Source organism: Trichechus manatus, unplaced genomic scaffold (assembly GCF_000243295.1).
Source record: "Trichechus manatus latirostris isolate Lorelei unplaced genomic scaffold, TriManLat1.0 scaffold00095, whole genome shotgun sequence".
Lineage (NCBI taxonomy): Eukaryota > Metazoa > Chordata > Mammalia > Sirenia > Trichechidae > Trichechus > Trichechus manatus.
Window position 1 is genome coordinate 619001 of NW_004444031.1, and position 24569 is coordinate 643569.

The 24569-nt window shown below is 35.6% G+C and overlaps 1 protein-coding gene across 3 annotated transcripts in view; it reads left to right on the plus strand.

The window, feature by feature from the left end:
* Nucleotides 1–24569, plus strand: part of KCNT2 (potassium sodium-activated channel subfamily T member 2) — a 476589-nt gene that overhangs the window by 205581 nt on the left and 246439 nt on the right. For all 3 annotated transcript variants that reach the window (XM_004382548.3, XM_004382549.3, XM_004382547.3), the window contains exons 9-12: nt 11029–11209; nt 12358–12522; nt 14319–14455; nt 17334–17397. In XM_004382548.3, the coding sequence (XP_004382605.1) occupies nt 11029–11209; nt 12358–12522; nt 14319–14455; nt 17334–17397 (547 nt within the window). The remainder of the gene's footprint in view (nt 1–11028; nt 11210–12357; nt 12523–14318; nt 14456–17333; nt 17398–24569) is intronic.

Genomic DNA, 24569 nt, shown 5'->3' on the forward strand with positions numbered 1-24569 from the left:
CGTTTGATCTCATATACTTGATTGAACGAAGAAGCACATTCCTCATGTGTGTTACTGATTGTAGGCCTGTCTAATCTTTGGCTGAAATGCGGACTTCAGGATTGGCTTCAGTTCTGAGTTAGCAGGGTGTCTCGGGGAGCCATAGTCTCAGTGGTTCCTCCGGTCTCTGTCAGACGAGTAAGTCTGGTCTTTTTTGTGAATTTGAATTTTGTTCTACATTTTTCTTCTGCTGTATCCAGGACCATCTGTTGTGATCCCTTTCAGAGCAGTCAGTGTTGGTAGTTGGGCACCACCTAGTTCTTCTGGGCTCAGGCTGGTGGGGGCTGTGGTTCATGTGGTCCATTAGTCTTTTGGACTAATATTTTCCTTGTGTCTTTGGTTTTCTTCATTCTCCTTTGCTCCGGACAGGATGAGAACAACAGATGTATCTTAGATGGCTGCTCTCAAGCTTTTAAGACCCGAGACACTACTCACCAGAGTAGGATGTAGAATGTTTTCTTTATGAATTATGTTGTGCCAGTTGACCCAGATGTCCCTCAAGACCATGGTCCCCAGCCCTCAGCCCCAGTAACTCAGTCCCTCAAGGTGTTTGAATGTGTCCAGGAAGCTTCTATGACTTTGCCTTGTTTGAAGTTGTGCTGACTTTCCAATATTGTAAGCTGTCTTTCCCTTCACCAGAATTAACACTTGTCTACTATCTAGTTAGTAATTTCCCTTCCCCACCCCTCGCTTCCCTGGGATCCATCAAAGATTGTTTTTTTCTGTTTGTAAACCTTTTCTTGGGTTTTTATAATAGTGGTCTCATACAATATTTGTCCTATTGTGATTGATTTATTTCACTCAGCATATTGCCCTTCAGATTTATCCGTGTTGTGAGATACTTCACTGATGCATCATTGTTCTTTATCACTGCATAGTATTCCATTGACTCTATGTACTATAATTTGTTTATCCATTCATCTGCTGATGGGCACTTAGGTTGTTTTCATCTTTTCACTATTGTGGATAATGTTGCAGTAAACATAGTTATGCATATGTCTATTTGTGTGACGGCTCTTATTTCTCTAGGATATATTCCTAGGAATGGGATTGCTGGGTCATATGGTATTTCTATTTGTAGCTTTTTAAGGATGTGCTATATTGTTTTCCATAGTGGTTGTACCATTTTACATCCCTACCAGCAGTGCATAAGAGTTCTAATCTCCACGCAACCTCTCCAGTATTTGTTATTTTCTGTTTTTTTGATTAGTTCCAGTAATGTCAGGGTGAGATGGTATCTCATTGTAGTTTTGACTTGCATTTCTCTAATGCTAATGACCGAAAGCATTTCCTCATGTACCTGTTAGTCGCCGACCTCTGACTTTTTATTAAACTTCTCCATGTCTTACTGTTATGTTTTGTAAAATAAAAACTTGGTACAAGTAATTTTCAAGTTATTTGTAACTCTGATTTTTATTGTTCTAGGAGGAGGTTTGAAGGACTTTTTTTGTAAGTGGTCTGAATATTCTACTTTTAGAATTTGATTAGCTAGGCAAACTATAACATTCCCTTCTAAATTATTTCAGCTCTTCAAGTGATGTGATTTTTTTTTGCGTAAACAAGGGAACAAAAAAAAGATATAGTTCCAGAAGTTAATGTGAAAGTAACAATAGAGTCCAGATTGTATAGGTATTATGTGCAAATCTCTCTAGTATTGAGAGAGATTCATTTCTTCTGTAAAACATAAGCTGGAGAGTTATGATAGTATATAAGTAACCTGATTGACCTTGGTATTAGAGTATACAATATTTATTAAGAGTGACATGAATGAGATTACAAGTGAAACATTTGATTAGTAAATAGTTATTGTAGTAAATTTACTTCAGTAATTCAAACAATTGTTTAATATGTTAGTGATGTAGAATATTCAGTACGCAATGGGATTAAATAAATGCAAGCTTTATACTTGAATATTCAATTTGTTTTTATAGAAGACAAAAGTTTATATATACCATTTACTTGTGTATTGTACAAGCAGAATTAGTTTCAATAAATTATTCTAATGCCTTTCAATTTTTCCATTTATCATATTATTTAAGAGTTAAAGTTCTAATAAGCAAGATGTCACTTGACTAAAATGCAGCTTACCCAAACCATGATCTTTTCAATTGGTCTTGTATGCATGCGAAAGCTGGACAACAAAAAAAGAAGACAGAAGAATTGATGCATTTGAATTGTGATCTTGGTGAAAAATACTGAATATACCATGAACTTCTAGAAGAATGGGCACATCAGTCTTAGACGAAATACAGCCAGAATACTCCATAGAAGCGATGATGATACTTCAACTTACTTTGGACACATCATCAGGAAAAACCATTTGCTAGAAAAGGGCATCATGTTTGGTAAAGTATAGGGTCAGCGAACATGAGGGAAACCCTTCATGAGATGGATTGACAAATAATTGCAACAACAGGCTCAAGCATATCAAAGATTATGAAGATTGTACAGCACCGGGCAATGTTTCCTTCTGTTATGTATAAGGTTGCTATGAGTTGGAGCCAACTATAACAACAACAACAATTGAAACAAATGTTGGAGTTATACATACTAATTACTAGGGCAAGTAAGGCCTGAAATACTTGTTCATATGACTTGAATACTTTAAGTGGTATTTATTAAAAGGTTATGGAAAGGTCAATAGATATATAGAGAATTGCGTCTGCCTCCTTTGACAAAGAGGTATTTAGTCCTGGGATTTAATTATATTAGATTCCACAGTCAGGGCAGTGGTCAGATAAACATTGTTTGCATGCATTGTCTTTTAGCTTATATCTGGTTTTGATGATTTAAGTATGGGCAATAGAAATCTAGGTATTCTACCGTCATACCCTCATCTATTTATTCAGCAAATCCTGTTGTTGTTAGTTGTTGGAGAGTCAGCTCTGACTGATGAGGACTTTATGTACTACACAATAAAACGTTGCCCAGTCCTCCACCACGTCCATGATCATTGATAGGTTTGATCCCATTGTTTTAGCTATTGTGTAGTGCCTTCCAACTTAAAATCCATCCTTGTAGATCACAGTAAATGCTAAATGAGCATTATTATGTGCTAGGCACTCTTAGGTGCTTGGACAGCATGGTGGAGAAAGCACGGGACTCTCTGTCCTAATAGACCTTTGCTCTCATAACAGGATACAGACAGTGAACACTAAACATAATAAATGAGTAAATTAGAAATTAGTAAGTAAGTAAATTAGTAAATAAGAAAGATTAGGAGCTCCAAAGGAATGTTGAAATTTTAAATATGATGTCAGAATAGGTCTCATTGAAAGATGGCATGTGAGTAAAGATTTGAAAAATGTGAGGGGTTAGTCATATTGCTATCTAGGGTAACAGAGTTCCAGCCAGAGAGAAGAATCCACACCAAGGCTTTGAGTCAGGATTGTGCCTGGCATGTTTGTCAGAAAGCAAGAATGCCATTGTAGCTGAACCACATGGATAAATGTAGCAAATGAGCAAAACAAACAAACATAGGGAAGGGTCACAGTGGGTAAATAGCAAATAGTTATTGTAATAAATTTAGTTCAGTAATTCAAGCAATTGTTTAATATGTTAGTGACACAGAATGTTTCAGTAACTGAAAGAATGATAACTTTTAGTCTAAGTGAAATAGGGAGTTATCTCAGAGTTTTGTGTAGAGGAATAATGTCATATGACCCATATTTTGGTAGAACAACTTTGGCTACTGGGGGAAGGGTGAGGCTATCTCTTGCTACAGGCAAGAGATGATGGTGGCATGGATCATGGTGGAAGCAGTGGAAGTGGTAAATAGTGATTGTGGGTTCTTGTTAAAATTTGAAGCTAGAAGCAGTGCAGTTTGCTGAGAGATTACATGTGGGTTGTGAGAAAAAGGGAGGAGTCAGGGATGTCTCCAAGGATTTTAGTTAAGCAACTGGAAAGTTGGATTTACCATCATCAGATGTTGAAGAATTCAGGAGGAATAGGTTGAGGGAGGAACTTTAGGATTTAGTTTTTGACCTGTTGATTTTGAGGTGTCTATCAGACATTCAAGTTAAAAAGTTGAGAAAGGAAATGAATTTAGAATCTTAACTTCAGAAGAAGGATCTGGACAGGAGAGATAAATTTGGGAGATGTTAACATAAAGATAGAATTTAACACCAGGAGTTGGAATAAGAACACGAAAAGAGTTAGTGTAGATAGAAACTGACAATTGTGCCATGGGTCACTCCAAAATTAAGAGGTTAGGAAGAAAAGGGAGAACTTGCAAAGGAGACAGAAAGGGTAATCACTGAAATAAAGGAAAGCTAAAAGAATATTGTGTCCTGGAAGTCAAGTGAAGAAAGTGTTTCAAGGATGAAAGAATAAACAACTGTGTCAAGTGCTTCTGAGGATGAGGACTGAGAAATGACCATTGTATTTAGCAACATAGAGGAGTTTGTTGCAGTGACCAAACAGTTTGGTGTAGTGATGGGGATGTAACTATGATTTGAATGAGGCCTTCTGAGGATGTGGGAATAGATTTGAAGACAGCTAATAGACAAGTCTTCTATTAGTATTGATATACACCTTCATACCATTATTGCTTCAAATATAGAGTCATTTGAACTATTCAGTTTCCTTTCATCATGTATACCCTATACTACGTTACAATTATTCTTGCGAAATTTAGGGTTTTATTTAACAGCTCATTTTTGCTCCTTACTGTACAAGTGTGTAGAGAGATGATTTAGGAAGATTGAAATTCATCTCCCTGGAGCCAGTAGTAACTAAGCCATGGAAAATGGTTGCCATTGTGGATCATTTCTGAATAGTCAGAGGGACTCAATGGCAGTGCTAGAGAAATTTTGCTTTGTGTAGGCGTACACCCATTAATAAAAAAGGGAATTTGCAAACTCTGCAGGATTTTGCACTGTATTCCTTTATTCTGTGGAAGCTGTGGAACTATGCCGGTAAAAGAATGGCTACCATATATTGACTGAGGGCACATCTTTTGTTGAGCTGATTATTAAACTTGTTTCTTTTTAATCTTCATGACTGATGCCATGCCTGAATTATTTTTCTTACCCATGCAATAAAACAAAACAAAATAAAATGTATTTCTGTCTCCCACATGCTATATTTACTATGTATGCATTGTACTATATAAAGTACTTTCCTTAGAAGAATTGTTAAAACAGTCTTCTGATTTATTATGACATTTTTATTATAGGCACAAACTTGCATTTAGGTATAATTTCCCAAGCATTCCTTTTACAAATATATAACCAATATATGTCAAAGCCTTAGTTAATCAATGTTTTTATTCTGTGAAAAACATTTTCCAGATTATACTTCCATTTACTCATGCAACAAATGAGTGCCTAGTATGTGTCAAATGCTTTTCTAGGCATAGGAAATAAAGCAATGAACAGAACAAAATGTGTTCAATTATGGAGCTTATATGCTAGTAAAGGAGACGCAAAACTGTATAACATAAAGACAGGTAATGGTGAACATTAGGAAGAAAAGTTAAGCAGTGCAAAGAGAGAATGACAGGTGGCACTACTTTTGATTGGGTGGTTGGAAGAGGCCTCTCTGATTAAGTGACATTATGGGCAGGAGCTGTGTATCTTTGGGGGAAGAGTATTTCAGGTTGAGGGAATAATCACAAATGCAAAGGCTCTGAGTTTTGTGCATGCTTCACATGTTTAAGGAGTAACACAGAGATCAATGTAGCTTGAGGGCAGTGAATTAGGGTATAGCTCACATTCAAAGATTCACAGATTTAAAGAGAAAAACAGGAGATTTTGGATCTTAGTAGCATGTTAAAAACGACTGAGCATTATGAATACAGATGTAACAATATCTGACCAATAATTTTAAGGGATTACTCTGTTCATAGACTAGATATTTAAGTATTCTCTGCCTTGTCTTCTATTGGGGAAGGTACTAAATTCATTCATTTATTACAAAAATGTTTATTGCATTAGAAGATAGTATATTAACATCAACATTTTTTAAATGTAGTGACATAGTTATTTGTGAACATAAAAAATGGCTCATTTAATGATACCCTCAGAGAAACCAGCTGTTTAGCCTATTTAAAATCAGAGAGTAACTCTAAAATTAATTCAGCGTGTTCAACTTAATTCGTTCTATTTAAGTTGATTTTTTGTTTTTGTGTGGTAATATCAGGCATATAACAGCTGATATGCAAGTCTTCATTTTACATATTGATGTAGAGAGCATTAGGGCATACTGTATTTTTAAGCAAATAACGCATGGCTTCTACGTTTGTTTGCCAACCATACCCTTCCCCTGCGAGGTACTTTTGTAAGTGTGCTATGCTCATTTGTTTTTTTTAAATATTCTATTGTGTTTTTGGTGAAAGTTTACACAGAAAATTAGGTTCTCATTTAACAATTTCTATACATATTGTTCAGTGACATCGGTTACATTCTTCATAATATATCAGCATTCTCATTATTTTCATTTTGGTTGTTCTGTTTCCATTAATCCATCTTCCCTGTCCCCCCAGCCTTCTCATCTTTGGACTAGGATAAATGTTAACCATTTGGTTTCCTCTGGACAATTATTTTGAGGTGCACAGTACTCACAGGTGATGTTATTTATTTTATGGGCCAGTGTGTCGTTTGGCTGAAAGGTGACCTCTGGGAGTGGTTTGAGTTCCAAGTTTAAAGAGTATCTCAGAGCAATAGTCTCGGTGGTTCAGCTAATCTCTACCAGTTCAGTAAGTCTTGCCTTTTCTTTAGGAATTTGAGTTTTGTTCTACATTTTTCTCCCAATCTCTCTGGGGCCATTTATTGGGTCCCTGGTTGGAACAGTCAGTAGTGGTAGCTGGGCACCATCTAGTTCTTCTGGTCTCAAGGTAGGTGATGTCGTTGTTTGTATAGACTATTGGTTCTGTAGACTACTTTCTTCTTTGAGTGTTTGGGTTCCTTCTTTCTCTTTATATGCTGATTTTTTTACAGTAACATGTAAAGAAAATTGGCATAGTGGCACTTATGAAAATACCTCATAGGGGGAGGCTGTGATTGGCAAACAAACATAGAAGCTGTGCGTTATTTGCATAAAAACACAGTACCTTTAAGCTTAAGCATGATATTAATAAATATGTGAAAGGCTTGCATGGATTTTCCAGATCAAATAAAGTAGCATTTTATCCCATCTCATTGCTGTTGAGTTGATTTCGACTCATAGTGACTCTCTAGGGCAGGGCAGAACTGCCACATAGTGTTTACAAGGCTGTAAATCTCTATGGAAGAAGACTGCCACATGTTTCTTGCGTGGAGCTGCTAGTGAATTTGAACCACTAACCTTTTGGTCAGTAGTTGAGTGCTTTAACCATTGTACCACAAGGGCTTTAAAAATGATTGTAAGTACAGATTTAACTAGCACTGTATCATGGAAATTAAATACCTTTGACTTTAATGTGGTTTTTTCAACGAAATTTAGATTTATACATTACATTAGCTCTTATCATTTACGTTATATAATTTGGTGGATTGAAAATCATGTCCACAATATTTTTCAGCTCCTTCCATGAAGAAATGGAGTCTATTTCTACACGTGTTTAATCTGTGCTGACCTTGTGCCTTGCTTTGATCTATAGTGTGGGGCAGAAAAAGTTAGACCTTAAGAGACTTTACAGCTTCCATTTTTGTCCTTTTGGAATGCTGTCCTGAGCCTACTGCGTAAGGAAGCCAGTTGTTACTAGTGGAGGACAGGAAACCACATGGAGAAACCAAGGCACCTCAGCCAACAGTCGACACTGACCATCGAGCATGGGAGTGAAACCATCTTGGACCTTTCAGCTGAACCTCTAGCTGAATGCAGCTGTATGAGTGAGCCCAGAGAAGCTTCCCAAAGAATCCACAGAATCATACAAAATGATAAATTGCTACTGTTTGAAGCCACTAAGTTTTGAAGAGTTTGTTATACCATAATAAAAAACTAAAACATTAACATATTTTCTGAAGTTTGTTTGGCATATATTATTTATGATTTAACCAGTTCTTTTGTTCTTTCAGCAATTGTTTATTGAGTGGCTAATACATATTTTGTGTTAAGTGCAGTAGGAAATACAATTATAAATTCAATATAATTACTGTCATCAAGGGAGATGCTTGTTTTGTTGGGGTGATAAATATTAAGCATTAAATATAGACATTTTTCTAAAAGATTATTTTCTTAAGACATGAACTCATGCTTTAAGAATTCAGAGAGAGGTGAACCCTAATTTGAGGTTCAAAGAATGCTTCATAGTCAAGATGGGGATTAAAAGAAAAAAAGGAATTGTAATAGGTAATGAGGAGAGAGGGCTTTCAGATGCAAGGGCTATCTTGGGCCAAGAGAGACATATGGGGGGATAGAGGTATATATTATGATAAGTAACCAATCCAAATAATAAGTGAAGGTGAGACAAGCTCAAGAAAAAACAGATTAAATCCAGATGCCAGAGTCTCGTTATTCTACACGTACCAGGTATCTACCACAGAATAACAAACTGTCCCAAAACTTACTGGTTTAAAACAGCACACTTTTTTATTTCTCATAATTCTGTTGTTGGACTCGAATAGTTTTTCTCCTAGTCTCATCTGCAGTTACTCTTTTGACTTTGATCATCTGACAGCCTGGCAGGATGGCCCAAGTTGGGCCCATTCACATGGCTGCATTTAGTGTTGGCTGTCAGTTGGGATCCTTTGCTTCTCCTCCACGTGGCCTCTCATCCTCTAATAGACTGGGCTAGGCTTCTTCACGATATGGGGGGGTCTCCAGGTTCCAAGAAAGAAAGGGCAGGAACTGCAAGGTCCCTTAAGGCTAGACTCTGCAACCTACCCAGTGCCACTTCCACCATCTTCTATTGGTTAAAACAAATCTTAAGGCCAGGTCAGATTCAAGGATGCCGAGAAATAGACTTCACATCTTGATAGGAGGTATAGCAATATCATGTTGCAAAGGGGAGTGGAATGGGGAGACTTGATTCATTGGGAGCTATTATAATAATCTATCACACCACAAATTAGAGAGCGTTCTCTCGGCAATGAGAATCCAATGTTTGAACCGGAGATTCATATAGTCAGGCTGTGTTTAAAGAATATAAATGTGGCCTTCACGAGTAAGTTATATGAAAGGAAGGACAGACTGGAGATCGGGAAGCACAGTCGAAGATTTTATGGTAGTTAAAGTCAAGATTAAATATATACAAATATTTGTATATATTTTCTATTTATATATGTATTAAAAAATGTGTACTTTATGATCAGAGTTTGGCATTTAGTTTATAGACATGCAAGATATAAAAACCCTCGAATCACATTTGAATCCTTAAACAATATAACCTAATTATCTTTCTTCTCTATTTTCCAATGAAGTATAGAAGTTATGCATAATCTGTTTATATTCTTAAATATTTATTATTTTAAATAATAACAACAAAAACACTTCACAGAAATGTCTATCATTATCAAATAATTACTCTCTTTGGTTGTATTATGGCTCCATGTGAATAGTCTCATAATTAGCTTGACAATATTGCATAGAGGCAGCTGAGCAAATAATAGCATATGAATCCACTCACTGGTTTTGGTGTGCTTACGACCTGGCAGCTCACACAGAATTCCTAAGCATAGAACAAGAGCAATTATACCAAACCATTCTGGTGGCCTGGAGGTTAAAACAACAACAACAACAAAAATAGTTTTTGCCTCAGAAGTAAAATGATGATAAGTACCTACTCTTCTTCCTCTGTCCCTCAGTCTACCTACATCCTTAGCTACAGTTCACCTTACTGAACTGGTGGTTACCAGTTTATACTTGCCTTATTTTTTAAGATAAATGAATATTTATGATATGTAATTGGGAAAAATAGTCCATGGAAATTCTCTTTAAAAACTAGAAAAGAGATTTCTGCAATTTAAACTGAATATTGCTTTCTCATGGTGATAACTGAGCTAGACCTGCTGGTCCACAGAAGCCTAGCCAGAGTGAATGTCCAAAAGTATATGCTGATTTTTTTTTTTAACTGTTTAATAGAAGTAAAATTTAAATACCACAAAATTTACTCATTTTAAATGTAGAATTCAATCATGTTTAGTGTATTTACAGAGTTGTGCAACCAGCACCACAATCCAGTTTCAGAACATTTCTATCATCTCATTCCCACTTTCAGTCCTAGGCAACTACTAATCTGCCTTCTATCTCTTTTCTGGGTATTTCGTGTAAACAGAACCATACAGTATATGGGTTTTTGCCTTGGACCTCCTTCTCACTCAGCAGGTTTTTGAGGGTTTTTGATGTTGTAGCATGTATTAGTACTTGCTTCATTTTTTATTACTGAACAGTATTCCACTATGCACGATTTCTATGTTGTGCTTTGCCTCACTCTCTCTAATACTGCACAATGTATGTCACTTTGGTCATCTCACTTCTGTAAAAATTTAATAGCTGTGGTATTTTTGATGCTATTTTAACAATTTTAACAATTTCTATCTGCTTCCCTATTTTCACACTGTCAGCAGCTTTGTATAGATTGGCCGTTTTAAGGACTTTCTTCGAGCATTACTTGGCAATTGTTAACTCCTCACACTTTTCATATTTATAAAGAATTTCCCAGTAGTGAAATGTCTCTCTCTTCTTCCTAAATGAACACAACCATAGTATTTTGACAGGGAAAACATTTGGGAATTTCTGGTCTTTATGATTGTGGCAAGTGTATTCACAATGCGTGTTAGTCACCAATAAATTCAATATATTAATTTTACGTGCTCTTAAAATACATTTTGTGATATTTTGAAAACCATTAGGGGCCAACTTTTAATCAAAATATGACTATATGTGGTTAATATAGGAATAAAGTTAACACAAAAATTGCATTTTGTTTAAGAAAAATATACTGTAAAATATAAAAAGCCCACCTTTGAATGGCTTTATAAACTGTGCTTTGTCTTTCAAAAGAATAATGATAAAAAATAATGCATCCAATATGAAAGCTTTAATTTTAATGCATATTTGTTTCTCTAGCATTTGTGGAATCCAGCATCTCGAACGCATAGGAAAGAAGCTGAATCTCTTTGACTCCCTTTATTTCTGCATTGTGACATTTTCTACTGTGGGATTTGGGGATGTCACTCCTGAAACTTGGTCCTCCAAGCTCTTTGTCGTTGCTATGATCTGCGTTGCTCTTGTCGTTCTACCCATACAGGTAAACATAACCATGTGAAATTTTATAGAAATGTGCAAAATTTATGAAATCAAATCTTTCACATTTAATAAGAAATACAGGCTGATTTATTTATCCAGTAGTAATATACTAATACATGTTATTATTACATCTCATCCATTAATTAAAATTGTCTCAGAAATATCTTTTTACATTATATAAGAAACACTGAGGTTTTTTTCCCCTTCCAGTTACCACTGATAGCTCACATCTATTTTCAGTTCTTCAAAATGCTTTCTTTTAAATATAGGAAACTACAGGATGATAGATCAAGGAAACAAACTTGAGAAAGAAGTATTTCTCTTCATTTTTGACAATAAACCTGAAAGCCACATTTCATGATGAGAAAATATTGATTACATATGTTGGTCAAACAAAATCTGAAGATGATATATAAATATTATGCATCACCTTGGGGAGTGTATAGGGAGGTTGTGAAGGAACAGAGATATAAAATGAGACTGAAAATACGTAGATTCAATTTCCAATCCTTTCCTACAGTGAGCCCTGGGTGCCCATGGATTGGCAGGCCAAAGGCAGGATATAGCAAATGCAAATCAAACCTGCATATTCCATTACACAACCTTTGACCACAGTGTATCTAAATACACCTTGCATAGGTACAATGACCTTCCCATTCATGCATTTCTTCCCTCTGGACATCCCTCCCTAGCAAACTCTACTTCGCTCAAGTGCTAGCTTCTGTACAGCTAGAATGTGGCCTTGTGTCTTATGGTAGCTCCCCATTTGATTAATGTAGGCTGAAATTAACACAAGAAGTTGGAAGAAATGCACATGAGGCTTTTTTCCTTTTTCACTCAACAGATGACATTTCATGGCGACACACTCTACTGGACATAAAACAGAGGCACAAACCTCTTAATGACCTGTTTTAGTATAATAGGGAAATCATGTTAATTTGTTTCCTTAGAGACCTGAAGCCCCTGGAAGGCATTTGCAGCCTCTTCAGCAATTATATGCAAAGTCTGTCATTGAAGGAACACTGATAATTCTAATCTCAATGAGTTCCATCTAAGAAATTGAGTATATCTAATAAACAGTAGCTATATTGCATTGATTTTTATTTTCATGTCTGATGTTTTTCATTCAAATGTAAAAATATATTACAGTTTGAACAGCTGGCCTATTTGTGGATGGAGAGACAAAAGTCAGGTGGGAACTATAGTCGACACAGAGCTCAAACTGAAAAGCATGTTGTTCTGTGTGTCAGCTCACTGAAGATTGATTTGCTTATGGATTTTTTAAATGAATTCTATGCCCATCCAAGACTACAGGTACATTTCAATTATATTATGCACTATACTGGATCATACCTAATATAACATATTGCCAACCTCAGTTAACTGATGGTGCAGCTTGCCTTCTGGAAGACTGGTGTATATACAGACACATTTAGAAAGAGTAAATGAAGAACTACCAATATAACCAAGAACATAGAAAAAATGCTGGAGGAATACACAGAGTTTTAAGTTTCCGTCTGTATCTACGCTGAGAAGACAGATGGAATTATGCTAATGCTACAAAGAAAGGGTTTTCTTTGAATTAAAAAGATTTCTTTTTTCCTCCCTTAGGTAAAGCATAAATCATATTTTTATGAAACAGTGAATTTTAACATAAAATGTAATAAAACAATGAAGCAGTTGTTTCAGTATCATCTGCTGATTTGAATACTTCAGAATTTTATTAAGTATTACTCATTGAAAATTGGAAGTTCCTTTTTTTTCTTTTGCTTCCTGGAGTCTAACTAGGTCTATTTATAGTAGCAATAAATGACCAAAAATTGGACAGTAACTAGCTGAACTGAGACCATGAATTTAGAAAAATCTCTTTATCTGTCTATAAAGATAAAATCCTCAGATAATTCCTCCACTTGCCAAGGTATTGGACCATTGTAGATTTTGGTACAGTCCTTTCCTGCTTAATGCACTTAGTCTAGTCCAAACAGCAAAGAGCTGTTTGAAAGTCGTGCGTTTCCTCAATAAGTTTGTGTTAAGAGGTTGGACAATCCCCAGAGATCAGGATAAAAAAATCAAACCCATTGCCATTGAGTCGATTCTGACTCATAGCGACCCTATAGATCAAGATAGTGCTGAGTATGTCTAATTATCCTTCTCTTAATAAAAGTAAAAAGATTGCCTCATGAATAGATTTGAGACCTTTTAAAATAATATTTTATATCTTAAAAAGCCTAATTTATAAGTGAAATTTAAGTTACACAATATATTCTTTTGTTGTCATACAAATGCATTTTCGTTTTCTTTGAGCAAATTTATGTTTATTTGTTTTGTTTTTTTTTGCATATTTATATTTAGGAATTTCCAAATTTCACATTATATTCATAATGAAAATCTATTTGGGAGAAAACTTGGTCCTAGAAAATATTACAGAAATTTATTTTGTCTAATTTCAATACAGAAAATTCAAAAAAATCTAAAAGCTCTCACAAGATATATTTTAGGATGATAACAAGGTAAATGTTTACCGGACAATTTTAATTCCTGTGGATCAGTTCTGAACCACTTTCATCAATGAGTATCTTCACTATTTCCTCGAAGGACAATATATATATATTTTTTAATATTTTGTTCTCAAATTCTTACATTTAATTTCCACTGTCAATATTATAATATTTTTAGAACTCCTTACATGTACAGATATTCACCAGAAATTCAAAATTATCAGTTCATAATAATATTACCAAATTATATTACCACAATTTTGATTCTAAAAATAATACTTAAGCACTTTTGCCTGAGATTAATGTATATTTTAGGATCAGCCTACAGTTGTAACTGAGAACTTCATAGTATGAGTATTAGTGGTAATAACCTTCTCTTGATGGTAATAATAAGATTGAAATAGATCCTGCCAAATTTATCGATTTGTGATACTTTTATCTCTCTGATATTTTTATTTAACCTATATCTAGACTGTAAATTCAAACTTTTGTTTGTTAGCAAGAATTCATTTCAATTTTATTACATTTCAAAGTTGTCTTAGGTATTTTATTTATGTTTTTAGTATAAAAAAATTATTGTTACTATCTCTTGGCACATTTTGTTTTGGATAGGATTATTATGTGGTGATTTTGTGTCCTACTGAAATGGATGTGCAAGTTCGAAGGGTACTGCAGATCCCAATGTGGTCACAAAGAGTTATCTACCTTCAAGGTTCAGCCCTGAAAGATCAGGACCTATTGAGAGCAAAGTAGGTATCCCTGATCTATATTCCATCTTACAATAAAGTTTCAAGTGCTTTAATTTTTTTTTCTTCTCCACATTTTAGCAATCTTCAGGGTTACAAGATGTGCTCAAGTGTTTTGAATATAGAACTTAGTAATGTTGTTGTTGGGTGCTGTCAAGTCGATTTTGACTCATAGTGACCCCGTGTGACAGAGTAGAACTGCCCCATATACGTTATAATCTTTATGGGAACAGATCACCATGTCTTTTCTCCTGCAAAGCCTCTCGGTGGGTTAAAACTGGCAACCTTTCAGTTAGCAGCTGAACACTAACTGTTTGCACCACCAGGGCTCGTGAATTTAGTCATACAGTTAGTCAAATTGAAAGGCTGGAAATATAAAATCAGTATGTTTGCACCTCTTTTCCATCCTAGTGTCAGTGCAAGGGTTTCAACAGACCGTGTCCGCACAAGCCAAGGAGAAGTGTGGCATGGTGCATGGTGTATTATCTCAGGCTGTCATAGATGAACTGACTTATGAAGACTTACTTTCAGAGTAGTCTGCAGATTCTTGAATACTGTTTTTATTTCACAAATAAAAATCTGGGCTAAACATTACATGAGATACAAAACAGTTTGAGTGAGTGTTTAAAGAGTTTGTAATGTGTACTGGGAAGAAAACACTTGTGTCATAGGGGGTCAGAGACAGAAGAGTCCCTGGAGCTGGAAGAATCTGAAAGGTGACAGATCTTAGTTAATTGTCCTCTTTTTGTTGTGCGTGTGCCAGCCAACCCAGCTTAAGAGTGACATAGTCTTAAAGGTTAGTCACAGGTCATGAGGGGTTATTCCACGTAAGCAAAGTGGGAGCCTGGTTGGGCAGACTCTGGACATCAGGGGATTAGGGTGTCTGTGAAACAATGTCTGTAATTTCAGAAGCCAGAAGAGATCCTTAGCAGAGGTGGCTTTTCTTGATGTTTCCCGTTGCTTTTAAAGTTTTACACACGTCTTCATGTTTACCTTTGAATTTTCTTACTTATTCTTTTAGATTTAAAAATCTCCTCACTGAATTTTCTGGCATAAGTGTTATTTATTTTTTTCTGTATAGTTTGTGTTTGTGTGTGTGTTTAGTGTGTGATCTGTTTATATTCTGTGTGTGTGGTGTGGGAAGGGGGCCATGGAAAAGAAAGGAAGAAAAATAAATGGCTTCATGGAACCGATTTCCAACCTCCTTTTTTGCTTCATCCTTCAAGTGATGACTAGATACCTAAGAACAGGAACTCTGACATTACTTTAGATTTATATGTAATAGATTACTAAAACAGAGATACTTTCACTGCTTTAATAACTTAAACAAAAAGTAACTATAAATTGTCAGGATATAGTGAATATAATGACACATAATTGGAAAATTAAACTTCTTTGAGACTATATTAGTCTTTTTGGTAAATTAAGTACTTGACATATGTTGTCACTGTATGTCTCAGTTCTGCAATAAGTCAGATTCTCAGTACTTCAAATAAACTTTAGTTATATGTTGGGTTCTTTTTCTATCTGTATTCATTATGTGGCAGCACTAAAGAAATAGTTGCTTAGACATGAATATAACATAACTCACTATATTCATCTCTACTGATCATTAATATGCTTAATTTATTGTCTAAAAATAAAGTTCTTCACATAAAAAGAATAATAGCCATATCATGTTCAATATGAGTTTGTGTGAAAAATGGAAGCTTTGTTTCTAACAGGTCAGCCTAAGCTATTACAGTCAAAACTACATACTACTTTGTATTAATATAACTAATTCATTCTTAATCATATTACATAATTATTTAACCAAATTAATCACATTTACAAGAAGCATTCCCACATAGTAATAATTAAAAAATAAAATCAGGGAATGAGAATAGGAGAGAGGTAGCAGACTGGTAATACCCAAAAAAGATAGAGTGAGAAAGAAGTTACAGTGCCAGAGTATCTATTTTTATGTTTATTTATAACCCTAATTTCATATAAAATATTTGGGATTGAATGCTAACTAATACATTCTTCAAAACAATTCCCCATGCAAGTAACAAGAAGTAGGATTCTACAAACAAGTTTTAAAGGCCACTTGCATGAGTTTTGAATCGCTTTGTAAAAAATGATGTTTAGAAAATGTTATTTAATACACAAATAATCTTAATAGCCGTTGCTCAACATTTCTCCTCAACTGTTTGATTTGGTCAAATTCCATGGACTTTATTTTTCTTTTCAGTAGAAAATATATATATATTTAAAAAAATTTTATTTTATCATTGTTAACTAGTAAGATAAATCATTAGTCCTTTTGAAAATTAGCATACTTATGTTTTTTGGAACTTTATCTATTAAGCCTGATAGGTAATCACTAACTCTTTCTTTATCACTAAATTTAAGAAATATAAAACCTACAAATATGGCAGGGGTTTGGGGACAGGATAATGAGTCCTCTCCAGGAAATGTAAACATACAAAAGATTTTGACTTCTGAGTACTGAGCAGTTCTATTTTCTCTCTCTTTGTTTGATTGAGACATTGTAGTTAAAATGTAATCATAAAATGAAGGCCAGTACTGCCCCTTTAATTTCATCAGATCATATCTATGAAAATATAACTAATCATAAAAGACAGAATAAAATTTAGCATCTTTTTTTTCTTATTATTTCTGTCATTATAAACTATTCAGTTAGTAAATCCCACATTTTTTTTCAGGGCAAGTTCATTGTCAAGTATAGTCATGATCTTCAACTTTCATTGAAGCTTGAGGATACACAGATTACATGTACTTTGTGTGCAACACATAGACTAAGCATTAAAATTCTAGTTTTCAGACAGTATGTGGGTATTCCAGTGTGTGATCATTTCATTTTTCTGTCTGCATTCAGGATGGATGATGCTGAGGCCTGTTTTATTCTGAGCAGCCGTTGTGAAGTAGATAGGACATCATCTGTAAGTTTCTAAAATCTCCTTTTGTAAGTTGTGCTTTCCATTTTAGAAAATTTTTTAAAAATTGATTTTTTAAAATCTCCCAACACTAACTATTGGTGACTTACAAAATTTTACTAAATGGAACCAGATATTTCTAAATTACCTTTGCCATATAGTAAGAGTAGTTGCGTTGTTTACTGTGTTAACTAGAGTGTCTTTCAAGTCATTTTCTACTACTGCTTGGGTTTTCTGCTGACCAAAATGAAATGAGTTATATGTAAACAGAACTAGACCTTGTTTTATCAGATATAACTTATGCTAATTAATTTTGTTTAAATGGCCTCAATTTCCTCAACTCTAGAAACAAGGCAGATGGATCAGGCGTACAAGATCAGAATTAACTGGAGAGATTCCCAAAAAAAAAAAAAAAACGAATTTGTGAAAATTCTATTCAGAGTATCTGAGGTAGAGATTGGGAATCTGTACATTTTTAAAAAGATCCCCAAGGGATTCTGAAGCACAGTCCAGTTTGGGAACATTTGGCCTATATTATCTCTGTTTTATTTTTCAGGAAGTTCTATAGACTCATAACTAAATTAAATTGTATAAGTTACCAAATCATAACTTCTATTTTTTAGATGTGTTTTAATTTTATTACTTAAAAAAAAGTGTTTCATTGTGTGTGTTGAGTAGGTCCTGTCACCTCCTATGTTTCTTAGCCAAGAGTCCGTCTCAGGTCACATCTAGAACACAGACAAATGAGAACCCTTGGTGGCTTCTGTATAGTCTGGAAAAAAGAAAAATGTGCATTGGTCTTTTAGGTACCCGTTTTGCCCTTTGCGGGGGCACCTATTAGGCATGTTCTCAGTTGCATTGGTTTACGACTATAAATTCTGACTGTGGCTGACTCTGTTGTCCTCACTCTATTTACATAAACTTTTTACTCATTTTTAAATTGACTTTCTCCTTCTTCATTTGAAGAAGGACTAGACCAAACAATTGACTATAAAGTTTGGAAAATATTTTCTTTTTTTAAACAAAAATACATTTCTAAAATCCACCTGTTCCTGTATTCTCTACAGTTACTACTGAGAATAGTTTTAATTCTCTTAGAATCCATATTTTGGATTCCATAGAGTTGGGGTGACCCACCCAGGTCATTGCTCTGAGATCTTCTTTTGAAGCTTGAGCCTTGAGAAAATTGGTTTTCTAAAGTCACTTCTATGTCAAGCAATATCCTAGTAAGTAGCTTAGTAAGACCATGTTGCCTTAGGTATTGGGCTCTTTTGAAGTGTTACCTATGTGCAGTCAGTTTCTAGAAACAAACTCCAAGGTCAGAATGGAAGCTGTGTTTTAGGGTAAGCTTTTATAATATAAGCATACTGTTGTGACCTGGTTCCATAGCAATGTCCATAAAATGGGATGTAAAAATCTTTGGAAGTACCTTAAACTTTGAAACATTTATGACTCCTTAGTTGGCATGTTACCCTGATTTGCAAATTGTATATTAAATAAACTTCTATCAGTTTCTATTATTTGCTTAATATGATTTTTGTTTTAACACTACCTTAATTCAGACCAGACCCTCCTGAGCTTACTTAAGCACTACTCTCAATAATTGCTTTCTAGGTTCGGCATAGTAGGTGCTCCAAACGTATTTACTGAATACATGAGTTTTAATTGAACAAAATCTGCCTTATGTTTCTATAATCATTTGACTGCTATAATTATGAGTCTTGTGCTCTTCGTGGGGTAAATTGGTTTTAAAATACTCGCAGTCTTTTGGTATCTTTGATACATTTGTGTAACAAAGAAGGAATATGCATTAGGAAATAAATACATAAAGTCTTCTAGAATACCCTTTATGATGTGAATTTGGGAGTTTTCCATTAAACAAATGCATTCCATTTTCTCCTGATACTCTACTAAATTGACAGAAAATGAAGAAAATGTCTGTATCCACAAACAAAGAGAATGGTAGAGGAGACAACACTTACACAGTTTTGGAAGCTAGAAAGCAGATGGATGAGTGGTAACTAACTTAACAGACAGAAGGAATCCGGATTTAAGCTGAGAGAGGGAAAAACTCAGAAGCAGACTGCTCTGTGCAATGGAACCTGAAACATCTCAGGAATTAGAGGCACCAGATGTCTCTGAAAGTAGGGTTGCATGTAGGACTAACCATAAGAACAGTGATTAAAAGTCTGCAAGAAGAGCGTTTAGATTTACTGATCCCTCTACATAGCCATGGATGGTTACTTTCCTCACCCAGGGAGAAGAGGATTACTATTTGCAGAATTTGATACAGAGGGACTCTCTACTTAGAAATACTAGGCAGAGCTGAGGGTTTGGGTACCATGATAAAATCAGGGTAATTAAAAGCAAATTGGCTCACTGATGTGAGAGGTGTCCTAAATGGCTGCAAGGTCCTGATAGCAAGATCCATATATTCACTGAATCCAGTTTAGAGGAATTTTCTCTGGGGGAAATGAACCATCAGAAGAGAAAATGCCTTATATATTTAAAGTGTACGTGTGTGTATACATACATACATACACACACACACACGCATATTCATACACAGGTAGTCCCCAACTTAGGACGTATTCGAGTTACGACAAACTGCGATTAGGACCATCTGGTTTTTGTTTTTTTGGTACGTCTTATTGTTAGTAACATGTACTACATACAATGTTTCAGCACGTAATTTGCTGATGTTATCATTCTCAGATGTTCACTCACAGATACTCAATGTTATGATTTACTGTTCAAAATACTACTGTACAGCAGGCTATGAAAACTAAAAAAAAAAGAGAGATACTTGACTTACATCCCCATCATAAGTTGGGGACTACCTGTATATATATGTATATATGTAATCTGGGCTTCGCTAGTGCAGTATTCTAAATTGATCACCCTACAGTAAACTCCACCTGAATATAAACTCCCCTCATTCACATAGGTCTCAACAGCTCTTGAGTATTTGACTCCTACAACAGGGATCAGTAGACATTTGAGGAAATTCCTAGCAAAGAGAAGAAAGAAAGGATAAACAAAGAAAGAAGCCTAAAGTATACAGAAAAGAGAAACTTAGATAAAACCCAAAGAAGGCCAAACAATTCAGGAAGAAGAAAAATTTTAAAATATATATTTAATTAAATAGCCTCAGAGTAATATAAGAAGATGTTACATATATAAAACAAGAATAGTATGATATTAAAAAAATCAAAACAAAGAGAGAAACTTTCAGTCAACCAAAAAGAACTAGAAATTAAAAATAGGTTACCAAGCGAAAAATATCAATACTAGGTTTAGAAGATAAACCTAAGGATATTTGGAACAATGCAGAACAATAAAATGAATAATAAAACTAAACAATGGGACTTCCAGGCAACATGGCACTATAGGCAGAAGCACCATGCTATCCCTCCACAGCAAAGATCCGAAAAACTAAGCCCAACAGAGAAAACGGCAACCCTGAAACCCTAAGCCTCAAATGAAGAGATAAAGAACTCAGCCAAGTACCAAATGGAATAACAAACTGACAGAGAACAGAGAGCACGGAGAGATACATGCAGAGGTCCCCTATCAACTAACACAGCACAGATCTGCCATCTTGGGCTACTATCAGAGACCAGCGAACAGGTGGTACAAGGAAGCAGCTTCACTGAGCTTCCAGCAGGAGACAAAACAACTGGTAACCAGTGATATATACTTTCCCACCCTCTACCCTTATTCACCCCCCCACTTGGCCTCATCTGCTTCCTGTGGCCACAGTCTTTTGGCTGGGAAGCATCGCCTTCACTCTGTTGTCACTTGGATTCCACCTGCCCGCAATAGCTGGCTCCCTAAGTGCCATTTGTTGGCTGCTGGTGTTGCTTTTTTCTGCTCTTTAGAGTTCTTCCTTACCTCTCACCACCTCCCCCTCCTTTCTCTCAAATACCTGGCTCCATGCGCCATCTTTGCATCTCCCTGAAAGGCTGTGAAACGCTGCTCGAACTTGAGACTGCTTCCTGGCCCGTGCTGCCACGCTAGTGGGATCCCGGGACTTTTGTTTGTTTGTTTTGAATTGTTTGTTTTCTTTTTCTTTTCTCAAATTGGGAACAATTTCTAGCTAGGAACTCCTGCGCAGCTTGGAACTTACACCCTCAGTTTGTGCAGATGAGCAGAGGGATCCCTGAGGGCATTTCTTTTTTCTAGTTCTTTTTTTGTTTTTTTTTTCTGTATTTTGGGGGTTTTTCTTGTTTTTGTTTGTTTTTAATTTGTTTTGTTTTCTTTTCCCTCTTTTTCCCTTTTTGTCTTTCTTCATTACTCAGTTTGTCTCTCTATACTTTCCTTCTCTAACTGTCCCCTGAATACCTGGCACTGAGTGACACCTCTGCGCCCTCTAGCGAGGCTAGACTTCATGGCCTAGGAGCAACTTCCCCACAGTTTGTGTCCATACCGGTGGGATCCCTGGGAGCTTTTCTTTTCTTTTCTTTTTTTCTAATTTTTATTTATTCATTTTCTTTTCTTTTCTTTTTTTCCTTCTTCTCCTTTTTGTTTTTCTCCATTTCATAATATTTCATCTCTCCACTCCAATGGCAAGCTAACCTAGCTCTCTTTTCTGTTTGTATGTTTTTGGCTCCTGTTCCTCTCTCCTCTCTCCCATACCCATCTTAGCTTCACACATCACAGTCTCCACCCTCCATTATGCCTACCTGCACCGTGCACCGAACATCACACCACCAAGCAGCCCAGGCACAGCCTACCGGAACCTGCCCAGTACCGATTACTGGGCTGCCCTGGTGGCCGTAGTAAGTGCCACAAACAACCCATCCCAGCAACTCCTCTTCAGCTAGACCTGACCTGCTGTACCATATCTGAGCGACTGACCCTGCCAATTGGAGAAGAAGGCGAAAAGTATCATGCCCACAGATGAGCAAACAACAAAGAACACACAGCCTGCCTGCTCAGAAATAGCAAATAAAACCAAAAAAAAGGTAAAACAAACAAATCTACAATCAATAAATGAGAAAAATAACTACCAAATGGCCTGAAGACAGCAGACAATTATCAAAACATTTACAAAAAAAGCAAAAAGATGGTTCCAGTAGGTGTCCAAAATAAAACACCAGATGGCTTTCCAGTAGAAGAAAAGGCACTAAAATTACCTGACAGGGAATTCAAATCTCTAATATTCAGAGCTATACAAGAGTTGAAGCAAAAAGCAGAAAAATATGAGGAAAAAATAGACAAACTCATGGAGAAGGTAGACAAATTCATGGAAAATACAGACAAAAAAATGAAAGAATTCAGGAAAATAATGAAGGAACAAAATGCCAAAATAAATTCACAACTAGAAAACATACAAAAACAACAATTAGAAATACAAAAGATAAACAACAAGATTTCAGAAATGGAGAGTGTCATAGAAGGGCAGGGGAGCAGATTGAAATGGTGGAAGACAGGATCTGTGAAATTGAAGACAAACACTTGGATACAATTCTGTTTGAGGAAAACTCAGAAAAAAGAACAAAGAAAAATGAAGAGACCCTGAGAATTATGTGGGATACAATCAAAAGCAAAAATTTGCGAGTGATCAGAGTTCCAGAAGGGGGGAGAAAACAGAAAACACAGAGAGGATCATTGAAGAGCTGCTGACAGAAAACTTCCCCAATAAAATGAAAGATGAAAAGCTGGCCATCCAAAAAGCTCAACGAACCGCACATGGGATAGACCCCAAAAGAAAATCACCAAAAGACAAACAAAAAATCCTGAGAGCAGCTCCAGAAAAACAAAAAGCGACATACAGATGAGAAACAATAAGATTAAGCTCAGATTATTTGGCAGAAACCATGCAGGCAAGAAGGCAATGTGATGACATATATAAAACCTTGAAAGAGAAAAAATTGCCAGCCAAGAATAATACATCCTGCAAAACTCTCGTTGAAATATAATGGGGAAATTAGGTCATTTCCAGATAAACAGAAATTAAGGGAATACATAAAAACCAAACCAAACTTACAAGAATTATTAAAGGGAGTCCTTCGATCTGAGAACAAACAACTTCAGCTCATAGGCTGAATCTAGGATGCAAGATCGTACCAACCAGATAACCAATCTAGGAAATGAACTCTCAAGGACTATCCAAAACCAAAAGAAATACAACAGCCAATCAGAGCAGTTAATCTGTAAATGACAACAGCATCAGAACAATAAAAGAGGGAATAAACAGTGTAGGCATAGAACCCTCTAATGAAGAGGAAGGCAAGGTGATACCAAGTAATAATAGACTGCTTCAAACTTGGAAAGATAAGGGTAAATGTCACGGTTATCACAGAAAGTTAACAAAACTACTCACAAAAATAAAAGAGGAAAAACATACAGTCTCAGTAAAATCAAAACCTACATAAACAAAAGAAATGAAAAAAAATCCACAAACAAAAGTAATTCAGCACAGGAGAGTAAGAGGAACAAAGAAAATGCCAGCACCATGAAAAAAAGCACTACAAAATGACAGCAATAAACTCACACCTATCAATAATTACACTGCATATAAATGGCCTAAATGCACTCATAAAGAGACGGAGAGTGACAGAATGGATAAAATAACAGAATCCATTGATCTGATGTCTATAAGAGATATACCTTAGAAACAAAGATGTAAATATATTAAAAATCAAAGGTTGGAAAAAAATATATCAAGCAAACAACTACCAAAAAAGAGCAGGTGTGGCAATACTAATCTCAGATAAAATAGACTTTTAAACAAAATCCACCATAAAAGACAAAGATGGACACTATATAATGATTAAAGGGACGATCCATCATGAAGACATAACCATAATAAACATCTATGCACCCAATGACAGGGCTCCAAAATACAGAAAACAAATTCTAGGAGCACTGAAAGGAGAAATTGACAGTTCCACAATAAAAGTAGGAGACATCAACACACCACTCTCCGTAAAGGACAGAACATCTGAAAAGAAACTCAGCAAAGATACAGAAGACCTAAAAGGCACAATCAGCCAACTTGATCTCATAGACTTATACAGAACACTCCACGCTACAGTTGCAAAGTACACATTCTTTTCAAATGCACATGGACCATTCTCCAGAACAGACCACATCTTAGGCTACAGAGCAATGCTCAAAAAGATCCAAAACGATGAGATAATACAAAGTATCTTCTCTGACCACAATGCCAT